Genomic DNA, 19,277 nt, shown 5'->3' on the forward strand with positions numbered 1-19,277 from the left:
GTGTGTCTGTTTGGTTGTGTGTGTGTGTGATTGTGTGTGTGGGTGTGGTTGTGGGTGTGGTTGTGGGTGGGGTTGTGGTGTGTGTGGGCGTGGGTGTATGTGTGTGGTTGTGTGTGTGGTTGTGGATGTGTGTGTGTGTAGTTGTGGTTGTGTGTGTGCTTGTGGTTGTGTGTGTGATTGTGGGTTGTTGTGGTTGTGTGTGTAGTTGTGGTTGTGTGTGTAGTTGTGGTTGTGTGTGGTTGTGTGCTTGTGGTTGTGTGTGTGTTTGGTTGTGTGTGTGGTTGTGTGTGTGTGTGTGGTTAAAGTTTTAGTCACTACTCAAAATGAATTCCATTTTATCAGCGTTGCCAGTGCTCCTTTATGTTTATTGCCCTAAATGAAACACAATGTTATAAGCATCAAAGGGCTGGCCGAGAAGGGAGTGGGGGAATGCGAGGAGCAGAGGGGAATGCGAGGAGCAGAGGAGCCAGAATGAAACTGACGAAAAGGAGACAGAATGAAACTGACGAAAAGGGAGGAGGGAGAGGCGAGCAGAGCATCAAAGGGCTGGGCGAGAAGGGAGGGGTGGAATGCGAGGAGCAAGAATGAAACTGACGAAAAGGAGCCAGAATGAAAGTGACGAAAAGGGAGGAGAGAGATGCGAGCAGAGCATCAAAGGGCTGGGCGAAAAGGGAGGGGTGAATGCGAGGAACAGAGGAGCCACAATGAAACTGACGAAAAGGGAGGAGGGAGATGCGAGCAGAGCATCAAAGGGCTGGGCGAGAAGGGAGGGGGGAATGCGGGGAGCAGCTGTGCACGTGCATGCCATCGTGCACTCAACCTTGTAGCCAGCAAAAACATGTGGGTAGCACATTGAAAACTCACCTACTAAAGTCTCTCCGAGTAGTGCATGCGCGCTGACTCAGCGAGACCTAAAAATGGACATATGTTCGAAATGGACCCAAGAATGCCTTGTGCTCTAAGAATATAGCGCAAAATGTAACAGAACGTACACAGCAGCAGCCGCTCGCGCTCTGTTCCAATCATGTGAGCAGGCGTAATTGCAGGATTTTCTATAATTTCGTGTCAGACGAGTAACGCAAAATTACCAAAATTACTCCGATTACCCTGGGTTAATAAAAATTTCTGCCAATCCTAACCTAAATTATAAAATTAGGACATTCATGAGCAAAGCGAGGCTTGGCATTAGCAACTTTCTCCTGACGTTAGGAGCAGGATTGGATTACATTACTGTCACCACACAAGTGTAACAGCATAGATCTTATTCCCTCAGTGACCAGGAGCAGGACACATGAACTGTTTGAGTGAGATTACTTGCAGACTTATGTCGAACTTTGTATAGCACCATCAATACAGAATCTTAAAGCATGCCCATGTTTGCTTGCGTTCGCAATTAAGGCCAGACCAAGTGTTTTTGCTAATGCTGGTTATTTGGTTTGCGAGTGTTGTCGTGTAGTTCCTATGCAACCCATACAGGATCTGCATGTTTGGAAAACATAAACTGTGGGATTGGTGGCAGACTGATTCCGTGCACCCCACCGGGTATGTTAGCCTGTCTGTATCAGCTAGCTCACAGTGCCACGAGAATCTCCTCTTATCGGGGAGAGAATAGTTCTTGGCAACCTCAAAACATGACAACCCTGATCCCTCAGAATCGTGGAAACAATATACTACCTTTCTCTCAGTCACTCGTGCTCACTTAGTTTGTCTCAGAGAGTTACACAGAATAAACAGGTTGGGTGTTTTCAATAAGAATTTATTGAACAGTTGTTATTCTGGTGTAGAATAGATGAGCTGCAGCAACCATTAGACAGTAGCAGAGATATATGATTAGAAGCACTGTGAAAGTGAAGGGATGTTAAAGTTCTACCATCTTGCAATAATCATGAGTACCTACAAGTGTATAAAACACATGATAAAAAGATGCATACTCCTGCAATGCCTTCCTAACTAGATGTACCTAAATGTACCTAGCATCTGTGTAGGTGTTATGCCAAGAATCCCTCTAGGATCTAGTCAACCTCATTACCTGAGAATGAGAGAATATGGGACCCCGTCCTGGTCTCTAGTTGGACACCCCGTGAGGGATGTTAGACGACTGCGAGCTGGAGCGTCTGCATGCAGGAACATCAGCGTCTCTGGTCAGTGTGTCAGTCGGTAAGTCTCAGTCTGATGTGATGTATATATTTCCATAGGTCTCCCCTGTGGTCCTACCTTGTTGTGTTATTGTGTCAGCCTAAAGGACGACTTTGGGCCTGAACTTTATACAGAGATATTATACAGGAGATGTTAGTCTTGCTGTTAGTCCTGCTGTGCTTCCAAGAAGCCTCATGCATAATGTATGAGATTCGATCTAGGGAAAAACCCACGTTGTTCCTCCAGGTGGTCTCTGAACAATGTGCATAAATGATATGATTTTTCAGATATATTAATGGAACACAGGGTTGAGAAAATGAAATAAAGAAATAATGGTTTATATTGGGGTCATCCAATTGTCCAGTATTTTTAATAAATAATAATATTGGTAAAATAGGACAACTTGATCTTTCCCCTTGAGAATACTGCATTTGTATATTTGATCTCGATACCCATTTCTCTGGGATTACAGGGCATACATACCCCACGCCTTTCTGGAGCCTCACAAATAATACTACACACCTACTCGCTAAAGCCTTAGCTCACAAGCATGAACCCCATAGAATTCTCTTTGAAAACGTTATGTTGGAAACCCATGTCTTTCACATTGACAGCCCCTTGGCTTTAATTGCCAAATCACAAAGAAAGCACAGACACGTTTCCTCGAGTCCATTCATTACAAGATTAAACATTCCTTCCATCACTAACTTGAAAGCAACTGTCCATGCCCCAGTTCAGTCTGACTGAGATGGAGGCAGGGGCATTCTTACTGATATTCTGCACTCCTTTCAGGCTCCTTCGAAGATGACCTTCATGTCACCACCCCAAAAGACCAGAATTATCATCAAGACACGGAGGCAGTCAAGATGAAATCTACCACCTGCATGACAGAGGGACTCTCCTTCACCGGGGACTATCACTAGCAAGACTGGAATTAAAATGTGCAAAAGAAAAAAGATGCAGAGGCAAGCCATCTCAGTTTGTGCTCTTAAAATCTGAAACATCCTCCTCATCCGATCATATTTGCACTCCTCCAACAAATAAGAAAGTAGTTCTATACTCACCAGTTCACAAATATTTCAGACTGCACATTTAAATAGTGTGTACACTTACAACACTGCATACCAATGTGAACCCCATTTTAACTCCCTTTGCCACTACACCAGTCTCAATGACTGCTTCACCCGCTATATCTATTTATGGAATTGTTAGAAATGGAGGTATCTAGTTGGCAATGATTTGCACCGTTGTCCATGCAGGGACCCTTCATCCTAGTCAGGGTAAGGGGGATACACTTCTAAAATAACCCCTGCTCACCCCCTTGGTAGCTTGACACGAGCAGACAGGCTTATCTCATAGGCAGTTTGTAAAGCATTTGTGAACACATACAGTAACACAGTAAAAACACTACAAATAGAACCCACACCAGTTTAGAAAAATAAGTAATCTCCATCTAAATCAAAACAAGATCAAAAACAGCAAAAATCAACAATACAGTACTACAAATATGATTCTTAAAAGGTAGAAAGTGTTCTGTTCCAAGAAAATGTGGGATGCAACACTTTTACACAAAGTACCTTGGATATGTTGAAAAATGCAAGCAAAAAGGGTCGCAGGGATGGTGATGCGTTGGTTCCTTACACTCAGAAAAGGTGATGCGTTGGTTTCTTGCTCCGGGGGAGGTGATGTATCGGTTCCTTACTGCTATGCAGGGGAAGTGATGCGTCGGTTCCTTACCATAGAGGAGGTGATTGGTTTCTTACTGCATGGGGAGGTGATGCGCCAGTTTCTTACTGCATCCCCCAATGATGCGACAGATGATCCGGTACGATGTGATGCATGAAGACCCGGGATGCACTGCGATGATTTCAGACGCATCCCTTCGATGTGTCGGTTCTTCCACAACAGGGCCGGCATCAGAATCGGTGCAGTGATCTCAGACGTCAGAGATCGGTGCACAGGATTTGGTGCACGCCAGACACTTCAGTCGTGAGCAGGTACTGCGTCGATTTATCAGTGGTGGCGGTGTCGAAAAATTATTCTCGCACCGCTGCGATGCGTTGGAAACAGGCAATGCGTCGATTTTCGCAGTTCTTGCAGTTTCCAGTCCCAAAACATCCTCCAGAGGTCCAGAACACTGGCAGGCACCTCTCAGCAGGTCGGAACTCCCTGCAGAGGAGTTCAGGGAGGACTAGGAGTGAAGTCTTTGTGTCCCTTAGACTTAAGAACAGGAGGCAAGCTCTATTTCAAGCCCTTGGAGATCTTCCTCAAGCAGGGACACAGCAAACTGCTAAGTTTTTTTCCTTTCCTTGGCAGAAAGTAGCCACTGCAAGACAACCCCAGACAGCAAACAGCACAGGGGCAGTACTCTCCTCTCAGTTTCTCCAGCTCTTATCCTTGGCAAAGGTTCCTCTTGATTCCCAGAAGTGACCTAAAAGTCTGGGGTCTGGGCCCCTCCTTTTATAATACACAATCCTTTGTTCTCTTTGGCAGAGAAGCTGAGCCAAAACCAGTTCTGTCCTTTCTGGTGCAGCTTCCTGGGAGGAGGTGGAGACAGCATTGTCTAAGGCAGACCAGGCCCATTAAGGTGTGAAAGGAAACTCCTCCCACTACTCTGAATGCAGCCCAGGTCTATTCAGCCCAGCCCTGGACACACCTAACCCCCCCCCCGTGTGGCTGTCTGAACAGAATGCACATCCCCATCCCCAGGCCCTGTCACTCCAAAGCCAGACAATCAATACACAAACTAGCAAAGGCACACTGGATGGTAAGGCAAGAAAATACCCACTTTCTAAAAGTGGTATTTTCAAACCCAGAATGTAAAAATCACCCTCACCAAAAGATGCATCTTAACATTCTGAGTTCAGGTATATCAAACTTTATTTTCCCATCTTGTTCCCATGGGCAGGTATGCTATGGGATAGATAGCCTTACAATAGTGAAAAACGAAATTGGCAGTAATTCACTATCAGGACATGTCACACACACCTGTACATGCCCTACCTCTCCCATACACTGCACCCTGCCCATAGGAGTACCTTGGGCCTACCTTAGGGTGACTCATATGTAAGAAATGGGAAGGTTAGGGCCTGGCAAGTGGGTGCACTTGCCAGGTCGACATGGCAGTACCAAACTGTGCAGAGACACTGCGGTGTGTGGTCTGAGTTATATTTACAGGCTGCTTATGTGGGTGGCACAATCAGTGCTGCAGACCCACTAGCAGCATTTTATTTATACGCCCTGGGCACCCATAGTGCACTGTACTAGGAACTGACTAGTAAATCAAATATGCCAATCATGGAATCACCAGTCCATAACAACAATTTACAGGGAGCACTTGCACTTTGCAACTAAACAGCAGTGGCAAAGTGCCCAAAGCATCTATACCAGCAAAAACGAAGTCCAACACACAGCAACATAACAGGAGGTAAAGGCAAAAATACAGGGGAAACCCACGCCAATGATGCCAGGTTTAACAGGAATGTGTTTCTGTACTTTTATGGCCGCAATTGGCCGAATAAAGTTTTCGTGCCTGACTGACCGCTTCACCCAGTTCATTCATTCGATGTAAAGTCTAAAAACATCAGCATATCTGAACTAAATTGTCCCAATGTTCACAGCCATCTTTTTATCTTTATTGGGACTACAGCATCGGCAGGTTTAGCCTGAAGACACTAGGACAAGCCATGGAATCTGCCATATCGGCTTGTATTTTGACCATGGAAAAAATTAACTGCAGAGAAGTTATTTTGAAATACTTGGACAATCTAACATTTATTTATGTATAACTTTTGTTTCTAGATTTTTTGTTGACATATGCTGCACACGAGACAAGAGATTTCTGTCTATCAACAGTAACAGTAAGACCAGCTCAGAAGTCTGGTTGGTTGATTGCCATCATCCATTGGATCGGCCTTTTCTTGTACAGCAAAGAACAGCCGGAGTTATTTACCACGTAGAGCACTGGAACAATACTTTGTATATACTCACAACTCTGGGTGAGAATGCAGAATACAAGGTAATCATTTGCACACTCCTAACATGCTGTCACATATTTTTCAGTATAATTTGGACATTCATTTTAGTCTGCATAACTGGTAATCAAGATACATGGCTTCTGTGACGGATAAATGTGAAGGAGAGTGATTGTGGTCTGCAGCATTTTCGCTAGAGAGCCACAAAGATGCAAAGGTGTGAATCTGCATTTTAATAACAATTTAAAACAAGATTTGGCTTGTTTTTTTTTTTGGCAGTGTTTTTGCAAAACTACATTGGTAGGCAAGCTGCCATGCCCTTGTCAATCTGAAAAAAGGGCTACAATGAAAAAGAAAGTCTAAAAAAGCACACATTGCCATAGTAGTCCCAGGCACTGAAGGGAATTACTTTGTGTATATCCGGGAATTATTTTGTGTGTGGATGTGCTCCTTGTGAAAGGGCAGAATGCTGTCACTCTGCTGAAATTAATCAGTGGATGAAGTGGGCTGTCCCATGCTGTCTCCTGGCATGGACGGAAGAGTAATATTAATGACAAGATAATAGACCAATGGATTAAGATGGCTGGCTTGCAGGACCTGTATTTAAGTATACTATACATATAATTTTAGTAAAATAAAAATTTATTTGCTGTGTGCAAATCCCATAAGTCATTAAGCATACGTGAGGGCTTGCCATGTGGTGCAAAGATTGTGGTGTGCAACGTGAGGACGCGTGCCTTATGTGCCCGGAGGTGAACATTTTCATAGCTGGTCTGAAACTGTCCAACCTGACAATTTCTTCACTAACATTTATTTTTACCACTATCTTTTTCAATATGCCCAAAGTAAGTTATAGCAAGGTAGAGAACATCACTATAATCATTATTAAAATCTGTGCGCAATTGTAGCTCATTTACAAACAAGAGCTCTGTCGGAGTTGGCAGACCCTGCTCATATCAAATTTCTCTCTAAGCAAATTTAAATTTCACATATTTGCACATTCTCAGAATGCAAATGCAGGTTTTGGAAGTCTGCAATTTACACAAATCACAATTGTGTAACCTCAGTTAATGCTTGAGGTTCTCAATGTATTAATGTAGTCAATTTTGTTTTGCCTCAGTATGGTTTATTGATAACATTTCTACAGTAAATTTTAACATGCAAATAAAGGCATGAGTTGATGACTGTGTAAACAAGCATTGGCAAAGCCAGTAGGACTGGCTTTTTATAAGTGAAAGTGCCTGTTAAACGATGAGCACGCCTTTGTGTATATTTGTCTTTGGTTATATACCTGGACTGGTACATTTTCTGAATTTCTCTTGATAACAGAGCTCAGAAATGTGTTTTCTAGATCCTCTGGCACTAACAAATTAGTCACTGTGCCAACCTGAGACAGAGAACCAGGGGGACTGCAAACACCCCGCAACCTACTGAGCATTACTTGTGTCAGGTGTATTTTAGGTAATGATCAGTCTTGTGAGATTTAACAGAAATATTTAGTGGAACCCGAACCCTCTTTGAATGGGCACACTCATGAACACTAGAAACTAGGAATATATTTTCAAGATTTATTCAAATTTAAATGTACACAATGTGAATGATAACTATTATAAAAATAAACAAGATAGTGACAATGATACTTATCAAAAGGCAGAGTAATAGAAAATTGTGTAACATTATGACTGGTATAAAGCACCTTTACATCAACATCCCCACCCCCTCCTTTTCCTAGGCTAGCTAAGCAAAATGTAGCACCGAAAGAGGCCTACTTCGAGTTTCATCGATGGTTCATTTCCATATACCTTTTCTGAGGAATAGAGGCAATGTTCAGTAAAGAAGCAGCAGCAGCTGTTCTTGTCCTGTCTATGTCTCAGTGGCTGTGCCCTCGAGATGGCAGAAAAGCCGAGCAGAGGACTGGATGTGCCCTCCCCTCAGCTTTTAGCAAGGAAAGGTACTTTCCCATACTGGATGACCCGCAGTCGTGTATCCGTGAAGCGAAGTTCCTCTTTATCTAATAACGCTTTGTTCTAGTTTATATACTCTGATCACTGTTGAACACTTTCAAAATGAGCAATTAGGAGTAAAGCCCCGCTATCCTTTCACTTACTTATATTCTGTGACATGTTACTTATTGTTTAAAACCAGCAACTGAGAAATTAAGATACCAGTTTCTATGAAACCGTGTTCATTATTTGAAAACAGTAACTAAAAAAGCAATTCAAACTGTGGAGAAATAAACGTGAATATTTTCAAGCAAACTGAATTATTGAGTTGCAATGAATAACAACAATAATAATTGTGCATTTATATTTGAAACATATACCTAAGTAAACCAACATACAAAATTCAAAAGGAATGGGATTCTTAGATTAGGAAATATAGGAAGGTTAGCACAGCAAGATTCAGTGAATGTATGCGTTGAATGAGTGGGTGTGTGGCTTGGTGATTATGTGGATAAATATGGGAATGTGGGCAATTATAAAAGGCAATGCTTAGTGTTGGTGAGTGTGAGTGAATAAGTGGCTGTATGAATGTGAACAAAACACATTTGTACAAGCTTAGGGCAGCCCTCTGTTTAGCAGTGGAGATAGGACGTGACAGAGCACTGGGTTGGACTTAAAGGGCAATTGGTGAAATAAAAGCTTCCTACTCCGGTCACGTTCGCCATTTGTCTCGTGAATAGCAGGTGTTAGTCTTCTTTATATGCCTTGTGTGTGTTGTGCCAAAGCCCTTTCCATACAAAGTGCCTATAAAGTTAGCTTAAACTAGCACTTGAGCTGTCTTTCGGATTATCTTCAGCTTCTCCCATTTATATACCTGTTTTTATTTAAGAAATAATGAAAGTCTGATTATTTATATATAGTAAGCTACCTTGTATGATAAATAGTCTCTAGACCATGTTATGACTTCAACAGGATGGTGTGGTTTGGTGCAACTACCTAAAACAGATTGGTTGTTAGCAACTCCCACTGGTTTTCTGTGTGCACAACCAGAATAATGACTTGTTTTTATACAATGATTCATATCCTAGGTTTTGCTGTTTCCAAGCTCTGTAAATATCAGCCAGTATTGATAGTTTTCTAATTTCAGTGGAATCCAACAATAAAACTTACCAGGAGAGAACAGACTTCCCAATATGAGTTGGCACACTAGCTAACCCTCTTTTTTAGCTGTACCAATTTTGATTGAGCACATATTTGTTGTATTCTTCTGCAATACCCTAGTGCTAGATAACTTTGATGGTTGTATTGCACTGCCTATTTTGTGAGCAATGAGTGTTTCTACTTGGGCGCCGCCACTATGGGCTCTTCCATGTAAATTCCATATAGGGCCATTTTCCCCATGCTACAAGCCTGATTAAGGAAAAGAGATAGACATTTGTTTCTAAATACCTACTCTACTCCTCTATACATTGACTAAAAAAGCCTAAACACCAAAGTAAATGTCATGCAAAAGCATTTAACCTATGGCAGTCACACGAGTTTCAGTCACCCAACTGCATGGAGATTCCAGGGCCCTATGTCCAGGCTCTAGAAACAATATTTTTCCTAATACATTTTCTCCCCATTTCAATCTAAGGGGGCTAGTTGGAATCAGGCATATTTGAATAAATCCCCAAATCTTTCAAGATTCAAAGATACAACGTGCTTGAGTGCCCGGGTGTCTACAATTAGTGAATGCGGTCTGGTGGCTGAAACACTCCCTCTAATTTATCCCATGGAACAACAGAATATCAGTGTAGAGGAGTAGAAAAATAAAATCAAAATGTTCTGGCCCGTTTCAGACTGAGCTGTCATCAAGTGGCAGTCTGCACACATTAGGCAACTCAGATGTATGTTCAATTGCAGTCTCTAAAGACAAACGTCCATTGCATACAGTTTATCTGTGAAAGCAGCCTGCACACTCGCCAGTGCTATTCAACAGTTCTTGGAGGAATCTACACACACTCTTTTCAAGTGCTATCCAATTCAGAACTGGCCACCTAAACTAGGGTACTGCCCATTGATACCTCACAAGTCCCCCGCACAAGTAACCCTGTGATAACCCCCTGTGGCTTCTCAGCCCGCTGTGGTCCAGAAGCAGTAAGTAGCAGTTTCCACTGGTCATGCTGCAGTGCCATGCCTCACCCTCCTGTACCCGCAGAACCTTTGTCTCCTCAAGGATATTTTCCTGTCATCCCTGTCACTGGATCTCCCCATTGCTGGCAGAATGATTCCAGGAAGTTAAGCCTGATGATTCATGTAGCTCTTGTGCTTCCCAGATGGTGTTCTGTGCCAGGGAGGATCACAGATGCTGCTCAAGCTCCGAGCATCAGAAATGGTAATGCTGTTAGCTTACATAGGCGGCCTAAATGCTGTTCCCACCCCCACCACTTAGACGCACAGCAGCTCTGTGGAGGGCTGCTGCGCTGTGCAGCAACACAAAGGCATGAGAAGGACTCTTTATGTCTGATACTCACCTCCTGCCCAGTGCAGTCACAGATGTAAAAATGCAAATTGCTGTCATTAAATATGCCTGACACTCCAAAAAATAACTATATTCCTTTAGCTGATCCACAATTGGGTTGCCACAGCTGATAAGCAGTGGCTGAAGTATGCTAACCTAGTGACCCACTCTATTATTTTTGGTAGGCTGATCTAAAACGGGAATGACACGTCACGCAAATAGTGGCTAAAGGGGAATGGTTCTAAGTCTGTTGTTATTTATTATTATGTATTCTATTATATTGGTGTTAATATAATGTTTTCCTACTGCCTGCAAGGTCCAAATTGATTTCTGGGTGGGCCCATTTTCTTATGTATGCAGCAGTTCATACACCTGGCGAGGCTGTGAAGTGCTCCTTTCAAGTGCAGGGTCGACAGGGTACTGTTTGTGGTTTGCCATGATGCATGTAGAAGTATGTCTCATGGCATGTAGCTCTGTGTAAGCAGGTTGTGCCATGGAATATGTGAGAAGAGAGCAGTGGCACATGCAGGATTTATGGAGCCCACTCAGGAGAGTTGAAGGTACAACCCATTGAAGGCATGGTTAGGGCATCAAGGGAGTAGTACATAGCATTCCCCCAGGGGTGACAGAAGGCCATTCCATTAAAGATACTGTTAAACTTCCGAATATTATTATGTGGAATTTCCTCAGGAGCATCAATGACCCATCATATTGGAGGCCCTTTAATACCATAGGATCCAGGAAGTGCTGGACTTCATGAAAACTGTATTGTGTAAGGAGTGACATTGAATCCATCCCTGAGGACACCTTGAGGAACAAAAGGGCATTGTTGTATGAGTGGTTAAAGACTATCTGGTGTCACTCAAGAGTGTTGAAGTCTAACTCCTGGAAGCATTGGTAAGTGCTAGACAGAGTAACTAGAAGCGAACCAGAGGCCATTGAACACATTATGATCCATTAGAAAACAGTAGAAACTATACTAACGTGGTTAAATAGTAGTAGAGATAGACGGAAGTGGGAGGGACCAGCTATGGCAGCCGGTTCCATGCTGCAGTAAGAGCCTCTGGGGGTGAGTCCCAGACCCTACAAGAGAAGTCGGGGAAAGGGGAGCAGGATGTGACTCAAACCCACCTACAAACATGGAAAGGAAAATAACGAGAAGGGACAACAGAGAAAATAGCAAGCTACACCCAATCCCACTAGGCAACAGCAAGTCACAAAGCCCAGGGCGTTGCCTCCTAGAGCTCCCTGTCTGGAAGTAAACTTTCAACAGCTACAATGTAATTATACAGTGCGATTATGATTCCCTCACCCTCCTTATTGCTCTGATTGATTTCTCTGTTTAGGAGAAAAATCACCCATTTCAGCAGTTAAAGGTTGTAAAAGTGTTGTGAAGGGAAGACTCTGGACAAATCCCCAGAAAGCCTAACAAGGCAAGGATGTCAGCCATCAGTGGAGGCTGTATTCATTTTGAAACCACTGAAAGACAGCTATTGCTGTGTGCCAAACCAAAAGTCCACAGGATTTCACCATGCTTTTTGTTTTTGAGGAACACCGTTTTCAAATGATAGACTTGCAGTTTAGTATCACTGGTATCACAAAAGGGCTGAGCGGGTTTTGCAGTGATCTTACCAACATGTATTAACAAATACGGGCCCTATTACGATGTCGGGTGGAGTTTCCTCTGCCCGACATCGTCTTGGTCCAAGACCCAAACGGAGGTCCCAACCGACTAATTAGGATGCGACCAAAACCTGTTCAGTCGCTTGCCTATACTTGACAATGGGAGCATGTATTCCGGCCAGAATACATGCTCCCATTGTAAAATAGGAGGTGCAGTTCATCCCTGCACCCTGTGGCAGGCATCAACAGGGGGGCACCGTAGGTGCCCCCTCGGCCTACGCCTACAACTGGAAGCCATGAACCCATGGGGGCCCTGTGGGGGTTCCCAAAGTCGACTTCTGTCAGCCTTTCTGTGTCGGAAAGGCTGGCACAGAAAGGCTGTAGGAATCGGACATCGGAATCCATCGGGCACAAAGAGCTGCCCTTGGGATTACTGAAAGCATTCAGACTGGCAGACGGGCTCTCTGAGCCAGTCGGAAGCCAGTTGGAATGTCTGGTCGCATTCCTTTCCAAATGACTCCATCGCAATGGGTCGGTAAGAAAGGAATCCGACCGGCTGATTGCGATGCGGTCGGAACAGCTCTGACTGATGGTCGAAGCCATTTCCAACTGCATCGTAACGGATCTTTAGTATGACTTTATGACCTTGACCACATCACTCGTTCACACCACCACAGTGGTGAAGGGAGTCTTTCCTTTAACTACCATCACTGAACTCATGTCTTTAGAACTCCGTCATCTGTGCCCATCAATGGAATCTCAGCCTCTGTCTTTATCCAAAGTACCTCTGTAGAAGATTAAGAGCCTTCTCCTCTTAGATGCCTTACAACCTGCGGTGCAAATTCGGCTACTGCTCTCAAAACCTCTTAGTATCAGTAGAGTAAGTATTCTTGCTACAAAGGTTTTGATAGAACAATATTTAGGGCTCCATATTCTGGTAGTGTGCACCTGCAGTTTCTGAAAGTCCTTTAAGCAGATCTGTGAAAGGCCTGTTTGCAAACAATTTTTTAGCATTCTTGTTGGCAATATCTGTCTCTCTGCGCCTTCCCACATATTCAATGGGACTGGGCTGGCTCCAGTACACACCTTATATCTCCCCATTTATTTCTGTTATGTGGGATCCACTCTTGCATCAAGTAATGGCGGCTCCAACCATATATAACAGCCAGTCACTTAAATTATCCAGATCCTCCAATGACCAATGGAAAATTAATTTCCCTTGTCCAGTGTTGTTTCTTTTTCTGTTGTGTAGTCGTTATACTCTTGGATCATCCTTGGATCCAAATTCCTAGAGAGAGAGTGTGGTTTATGTAAAATTTATTTATGTTATTTTGAATAAAGTTCTTACTATTTAGACATCTGTTGTTACCTTGAAATTGTGAGTGTGGATTCAAGCTGGTAGTGGTTTTCAATGCTAATCAGTTGTGCTTTACTTTCTCGTGATCTAGCTGATGAAGACACCTGTGGACTCCTGCACTTTGGACAAATGGCAGCTAATTTACACTGTGAAAGAAAAGCTCGTGGACTTGGAGATGATGAATGATCACTGTGCAATGGTTTTAAAGCACTCCAATGTGCTTTATTTAACAGTGATTTCACTTGCTTCTGAAACCGTGGTTCTCTCAACCCAGGTTTGTCTCACCTGGCTGCTCTCTTATTAATAAACTGTCAAATGTTTGGATTATTCGTTTTTAACATTTAACCTCTGCTAATTGCATAAACATAATGCTAGAATGTCAGCCTTAAACTGCAAACAGGGTTTGGCGGCTTACCACATATTTACAAATAAACGTGCTGGCAGAGGGCTATGAGTAGCAATTGGAATGTAGTTTATTCATAAAGTTGACGTGTTCAAGTTATACGGTCTAAGTGCTCATGTCAGTGCACCTGTATCCCATTGTTTCATTGTAATATCTCACGCGTATTGACGTATACGCACAGACTCCAATTCCGAGTTATGCAGAATAGGGTTGGTATTTACCTCACCTGCTAAATACTGAAACTCCTGTTTGGACTCCTTTTACTGACTGTAATGAGTAACTCCTGTCCTGAATTTTTGTACGAGGATGAGGCTTAATCGGTAGAATCAGCATTTACTGCACCAAATTCGAATGTTTGCCTTTTTTCCGGGTATCTTCCCCTGAGGGAGAGTGTAGGAGGCATTATCACACTCCTTGGAAACGCCATCCTTGTGCAAACTTCCAATGCAGTGCAAACAGAGCAACAGAGCGGATGGGCATGAAGATTCAGGACTGCGACCATGGTAATGTGTAAAATACCCAACAACGTTCAATTCATAACCGTGTGCAAATAACTAATTCGTTTCCTCACTTTTAATCATGTTTTCTGAATACACCACTGGTTGAGTAGAAAAATTGTGTATAACCATCTCATCCCCTTCCTAGTACAGATTTTTTTTTTAATCCGCATTTGACAAGTCCCAATTGTTTACCAAAAAGTTTTTTTAAAGACACCAATTAAATTAGTTTTACTCCTCATCCATAAATGACCACCTTACGCATAATGTATCCTAATTTGTTTTCCTCCAGTTCGACACAGCAGGGGCCTAAATGGTTCCCAAACACCATGACAGTTCTGTGGCTTCCAGAAAAATGTAGTTTCTAAATTTGCGTTCACCCACCTATGTGCTTCCTCCAGCAAACCTTTTGCTTGCTACATTTCTAGTGCGCTGCCAGTCTTTCCTTCCCTGGATTGAGTTCAGAGTTGTACGCTCAGCCAGTGCATGAGCGCCAAATGGCGAGACCGAGCCACAGCTCATGATAGTGCACCCTCAGCTCATGATAGTGCACCCTTGGACCTCCTAAAGACCGCCATCGCTGCACTCGCGCTCCTGATTTCCTTGCAGTTTTGGCATATAATGAATTGAACATGGATCATGAAAATAGGAAGCTGGTTCCCACAATTGTTCTTCAGATCCAAACCCCTTCCAATCTACCAGATATTACAGCTGTTTTCTAACTATCCTTGCATCCATAATCCCAGATACTTCCTATTTTTTTCAGCATACACCCGAATTGCCACACAGAGTTTGAACAAGACATATTTCAGCAGATAAGGGTTTCAACAAAGATACATGGAATACAATGCAATTATTGGACCAGAGTATTCTAGCCTTAACTTAACTAGATTCACAATTCATTCATTAGAAAATGAACCAACAATCTTTGGTTGCAGCTTAGTGGAATTTTTCAAATCTAAATTATTATATATGTGCACAAACTTATTTTGCTATCAGCCTGTATGTATCTTTGGTTTTCCTTTGGCTTCCAGTGATGCTTTTTTAGGTCTTGCCTAGCGATGCAGCGCAAAGCGCTGATCGCTAGGGGCGAAATCTATTGTTACCGACTTGGCTCGGGAGTGGGACAGGACCTGTGCACGCGTATGGCAAGATAGAAGATGTGCACGCGTACGGCTCGGCTCGCGGCGTTATCACAACGCCTGCTCGCACCATACGCGTGCACATCTCACGGCACCCGGACATGCCATGTGCACGTTTACGGCGTCTCTTTCAGACAGCCGATGTGCACGCTCATGGTGTGTCCTTCAGCGTGCGCTTTACAGACATGGGTCGGCTAAGAGAATGGGCGCCGGCAATGCACCCAGCCAAGCTCTCACTCACCGACTCGGTCTGCAGGTTCACTGGCCGTCTCTTGGCACGCCGCGGGGCTCTCCTCACCACTCGGGAGCCCCGTCTTGCCTCTGGTGCCATGCAGTCTGCCTCGCTCTTCGCACGGTCCCTCTGATGGGGCCGAGACTTCAGCATGGAGCCTGCAGGGTTCTGGACGTCCTCCCCAGAACTTCCTTCCTGTTTCTTTGGCAGGCCCCACCCACGTCACAACGAATGCTGCCTGACTTCTGGTTTCGCCACCATCTGCACCGGAGGCAGGGCGTGCGCCCTGCGATGTCGCCTCCGTTGTTCAGCTTGTTTATTTATTTTACTTCCTCGGCTACCGTTGGTAACTCCAGTCACTCCCGGTCCCTCCCGAATCCCAAGTGAGTCCGCCTACCAGCGTGTTTTTAATAAAGTGATCAAGCATCTCGCAAGTTACTCCTTTATCTTTTTATTTTTGTTTTTTTGAGCCTGAATGCGCTTTCGGTTCAAAATGCGTTAATCCGATGTGGGAATACGTGGGCTTTTTTTTACTTCTCTGGCTATCGTTGGTCACTCCAGTCGCACCTGCCAGCTTGTTTTTAATAAAGTGATACAGCGTAACACAAGATACTTCAAAAGGACGCACATGGACATTCTGCAAAACAGAAGTTGCGGGTATCAGGGGCCGGGTCCGAAGCAGGTGATTAGCACAGAAGGAGGTGTGAACCGTGCGACAGATACTGTGATTTCAAATGATTGAGTGGGGGCTAAGGACGTCAGGTTGCTTCCGTGCCCTTATTCTCTGGCGACTTCTGATCTCGACATAAGACCACCACTACTGTTACATTAGATAAATAAATGACACTACTACATAAATAGGACGTGTTTAGACCCACCTGACAAAAAGACGGTCCAAGCCACCAGAGAGGAGCCAGAAAGCCAATAAATAGTTCCACTGAATAAATAGCATGAGCATTGTTACCTCGGTGCAGAAGAGAAGCGGTGAGAGTACAGTGAGAAACACTGCTCCAGAATCAACACTGATAGGCCAGATTCAATATTTTGGTAAATAAATACACAATAAAAAAAAGAACTGGCAAAGTCAGTGCATCTCTTTTTTTAATATTAAAGCTGCTTTGTAATTGGAGGTGGAGTATGTGTATATGTTTGTGTGTAGAATTTATGGATGGGAGTCGGTGAATATGGGGATTCAGTGAGACTGCTGGTTAATTTGGGTGATTATGTAGAGGAACGTGTGAGTAAATTGGGTGGGCGAGTGTGAACGAGAAGGCTTAATTTCTATTAAACATGTGTTTATTAAGGGCATTTTGTTATTAAATTCCCAGCGCCGGAAGGCCATACTAATATCAAAATGGCTTCTATATGAATATGGCGAACATAAGTCACAGGTGCCAGTTGACTGCAACCCGTTAGCAAGAGTGCACTTTGCCTCAGTCAGCTTCTGTGACATTAGTTTTAAATCATTTATTTAGTCAATCGTCATCACTGACCTGTTCTAATAGGCTCTTTGTAACACAGATATAGTGGTAATAGTTAATATGACCGTTAAGGAGTGTCTGTACCATAGACCGCTGCTGCTTGTGCACTTAATTAGTGTAAGGATAGATAAGAGAGGCCTCTGCTGTGGCGCATTTTACAGAGTAGATTCCACGCACTCAAGGGTTGCAAATGTCCAGTTACTTCATAATTTGTGTTCTATTAAATGATTTTTAGCAAAAGACGAACCCAGTGTCCCACAAGGGTTCCAACATCTGGCAAATAAAAACGAAACACCATCCAAAAAAGGACTCCCATTTATAAATTAATTTTAAAGAATCTTTATGAGTCGTCTGAAGACATGGGACGGGGTTAGCAACAGGTATAAAATGGCGAATGTAAACCACGCCTACAGTGCCAAAGTGCATTGTTTTCAGATCGTGATAAAGGTTTAGATTAATGCCAGAAACGCTCTGCACTGTCGCCGACAATCTATGTAGCAGCGCCAGCTGTAGGTAGAAGTTATGGGAGACTAATGTGATCTATTTGTTCATGCCTGAACAATATTTATTTATAATGTAACATAAGGTAATCTTTAAAGCACACGTTCATCCCTTGGGACTGAATAACAGTTACCCAACTCAGTACTTCCCAGAATAATGTGCTGCATGGCTAAATACTTTATAGGGTCCCAAAGGCGAGACCGATTGCATTGCAAATGCTTGTTAACTTTCTTGAAATCAGTTGAATGTTCTTGTACAGATGGAACTGATATAGATGAGGACAAATATAATAGTAATATTCTAGAATTTTTCATTTTATACAAAAGATGGGTGACATGCCAACTGTTTAAATGTTCAATATTGTTTCATTTAATTCTGCCTACCACAACATTTCCTCGTTTTCTCGCAAGGCTTGACATCCTAAATATTGTTCAAAATATTGGTTTAGTCTCTCATTCTGACCCTTTTGTCTTGAAGTGATAACCACCAGTCAGACTGGCTTTCATTTCTAATTACTTAACCAAAACAGATCAAAACTGTGTGGTTAATTAAGTCTCCATTCTCAGTAATTAAAACTTGTGAAATCCCATGTAGCGGAATGATGTAATATACAAAAATGGGTTCTAGCTCTTTTGAACGGGATAATCCTGGCTGCAAGATAAAATGACCGATCTAGTTAAATGATCTCCAACCACCAAAATTACAGTGCATTTTTTACGTTTTGATAATTCCACAATAACATCGATTGACACTTTATGCCAGTTATTGAGCGGAGTGGGTAATTGTTATAAAAGGCTTCCTTTGGGAACTTTTTATCTGAACACAAATGGCAAACTTGTGAACACATTGTTTGACATCTGCAAATAAAGTTGGCCACCAAAATATCGCATAACTGCTGTATTGTATTGTATTGTAATTGCATTTATATAGCGCTTACTACCCCTGACGAGGCGTCAAAGCACTTTTCGGCAAGTAGCACACTACACCGGAACCCATAAAGGACTAGTGGTGAATTAGTATAGTAAAAATAGGAAAGTAATTTGAGTGGTTGATATGTTAGTCAGTTATTTGGATTGAGAAGGATAGTGGAGGGATAGAGAAGGGGAAAAGGTTTGCATTTATATAGCACTTGCTACCCCTGATGGGGTGTTGAAGTGCTTTTTCGGCAAGTAGCACGCTCATCTGGAACCCATACAGTCTTAGTGGTGAATTAGTATAGTGACATATGAAATTAATTTGAGTGGTGGACATGTTAGTCTGTTATTTGGATTGAAAAGGATAGTGGAGGAATAGAAGGGAAGGATTTAGATTGTTTTTTGTTTGTTTGTTTTGTAGTTTATAGCAGTCGGAGGAGGCTTGGGAAGAGTCGAAGGGAGGTGGAGGGTGATGAGTAAAAGGGAGGTGGAGGGGTAAGAGTCTGAGGGAAGGTTTAGAAAGGCTTGTTTTTGAGGATCGGAATAGTAAAAAGAGGTATGAGATGATGCA

At 43.0% G+C, this 19,277-nt stretch overlaps 1 protein-coding gene across 2 annotated transcripts in view; it reads left to right on the plus strand.

Moving 5' to 3' along the window:
* Positions 1-19,277, plus strand: part of PREPL (prolyl endopeptidase like) — a 405,224-nt gene that overhangs the window by 265,999 nt on the left and 119,948 nt on the right. For both annotated transcript variants that reach the window (XM_085612773.1, XM_085612774.1), the window contains 2 exons: positions 5,938-6,154; positions 13,628-13,810. In XM_085612773.1, coding sequence (XP_085468899.1) covers positions 5,938-6,154; positions 13,628-13,810 — 400 coding nt within the window. The remainder of the gene's footprint in view (positions 1-5,937; positions 6,155-13,627; positions 13,811-19,277) is intronic.

This window comes from Triturus cristatus, chromosome 6 (genome assembly GCF_964204655.1).
Source record: "Triturus cristatus chromosome 6, aTriCri1.1, whole genome shotgun sequence".
Taxonomy (NCBI): Eukaryota; Metazoa; Chordata; class Amphibia; order Caudata; family Salamandridae; genus Triturus; species Triturus cristatus.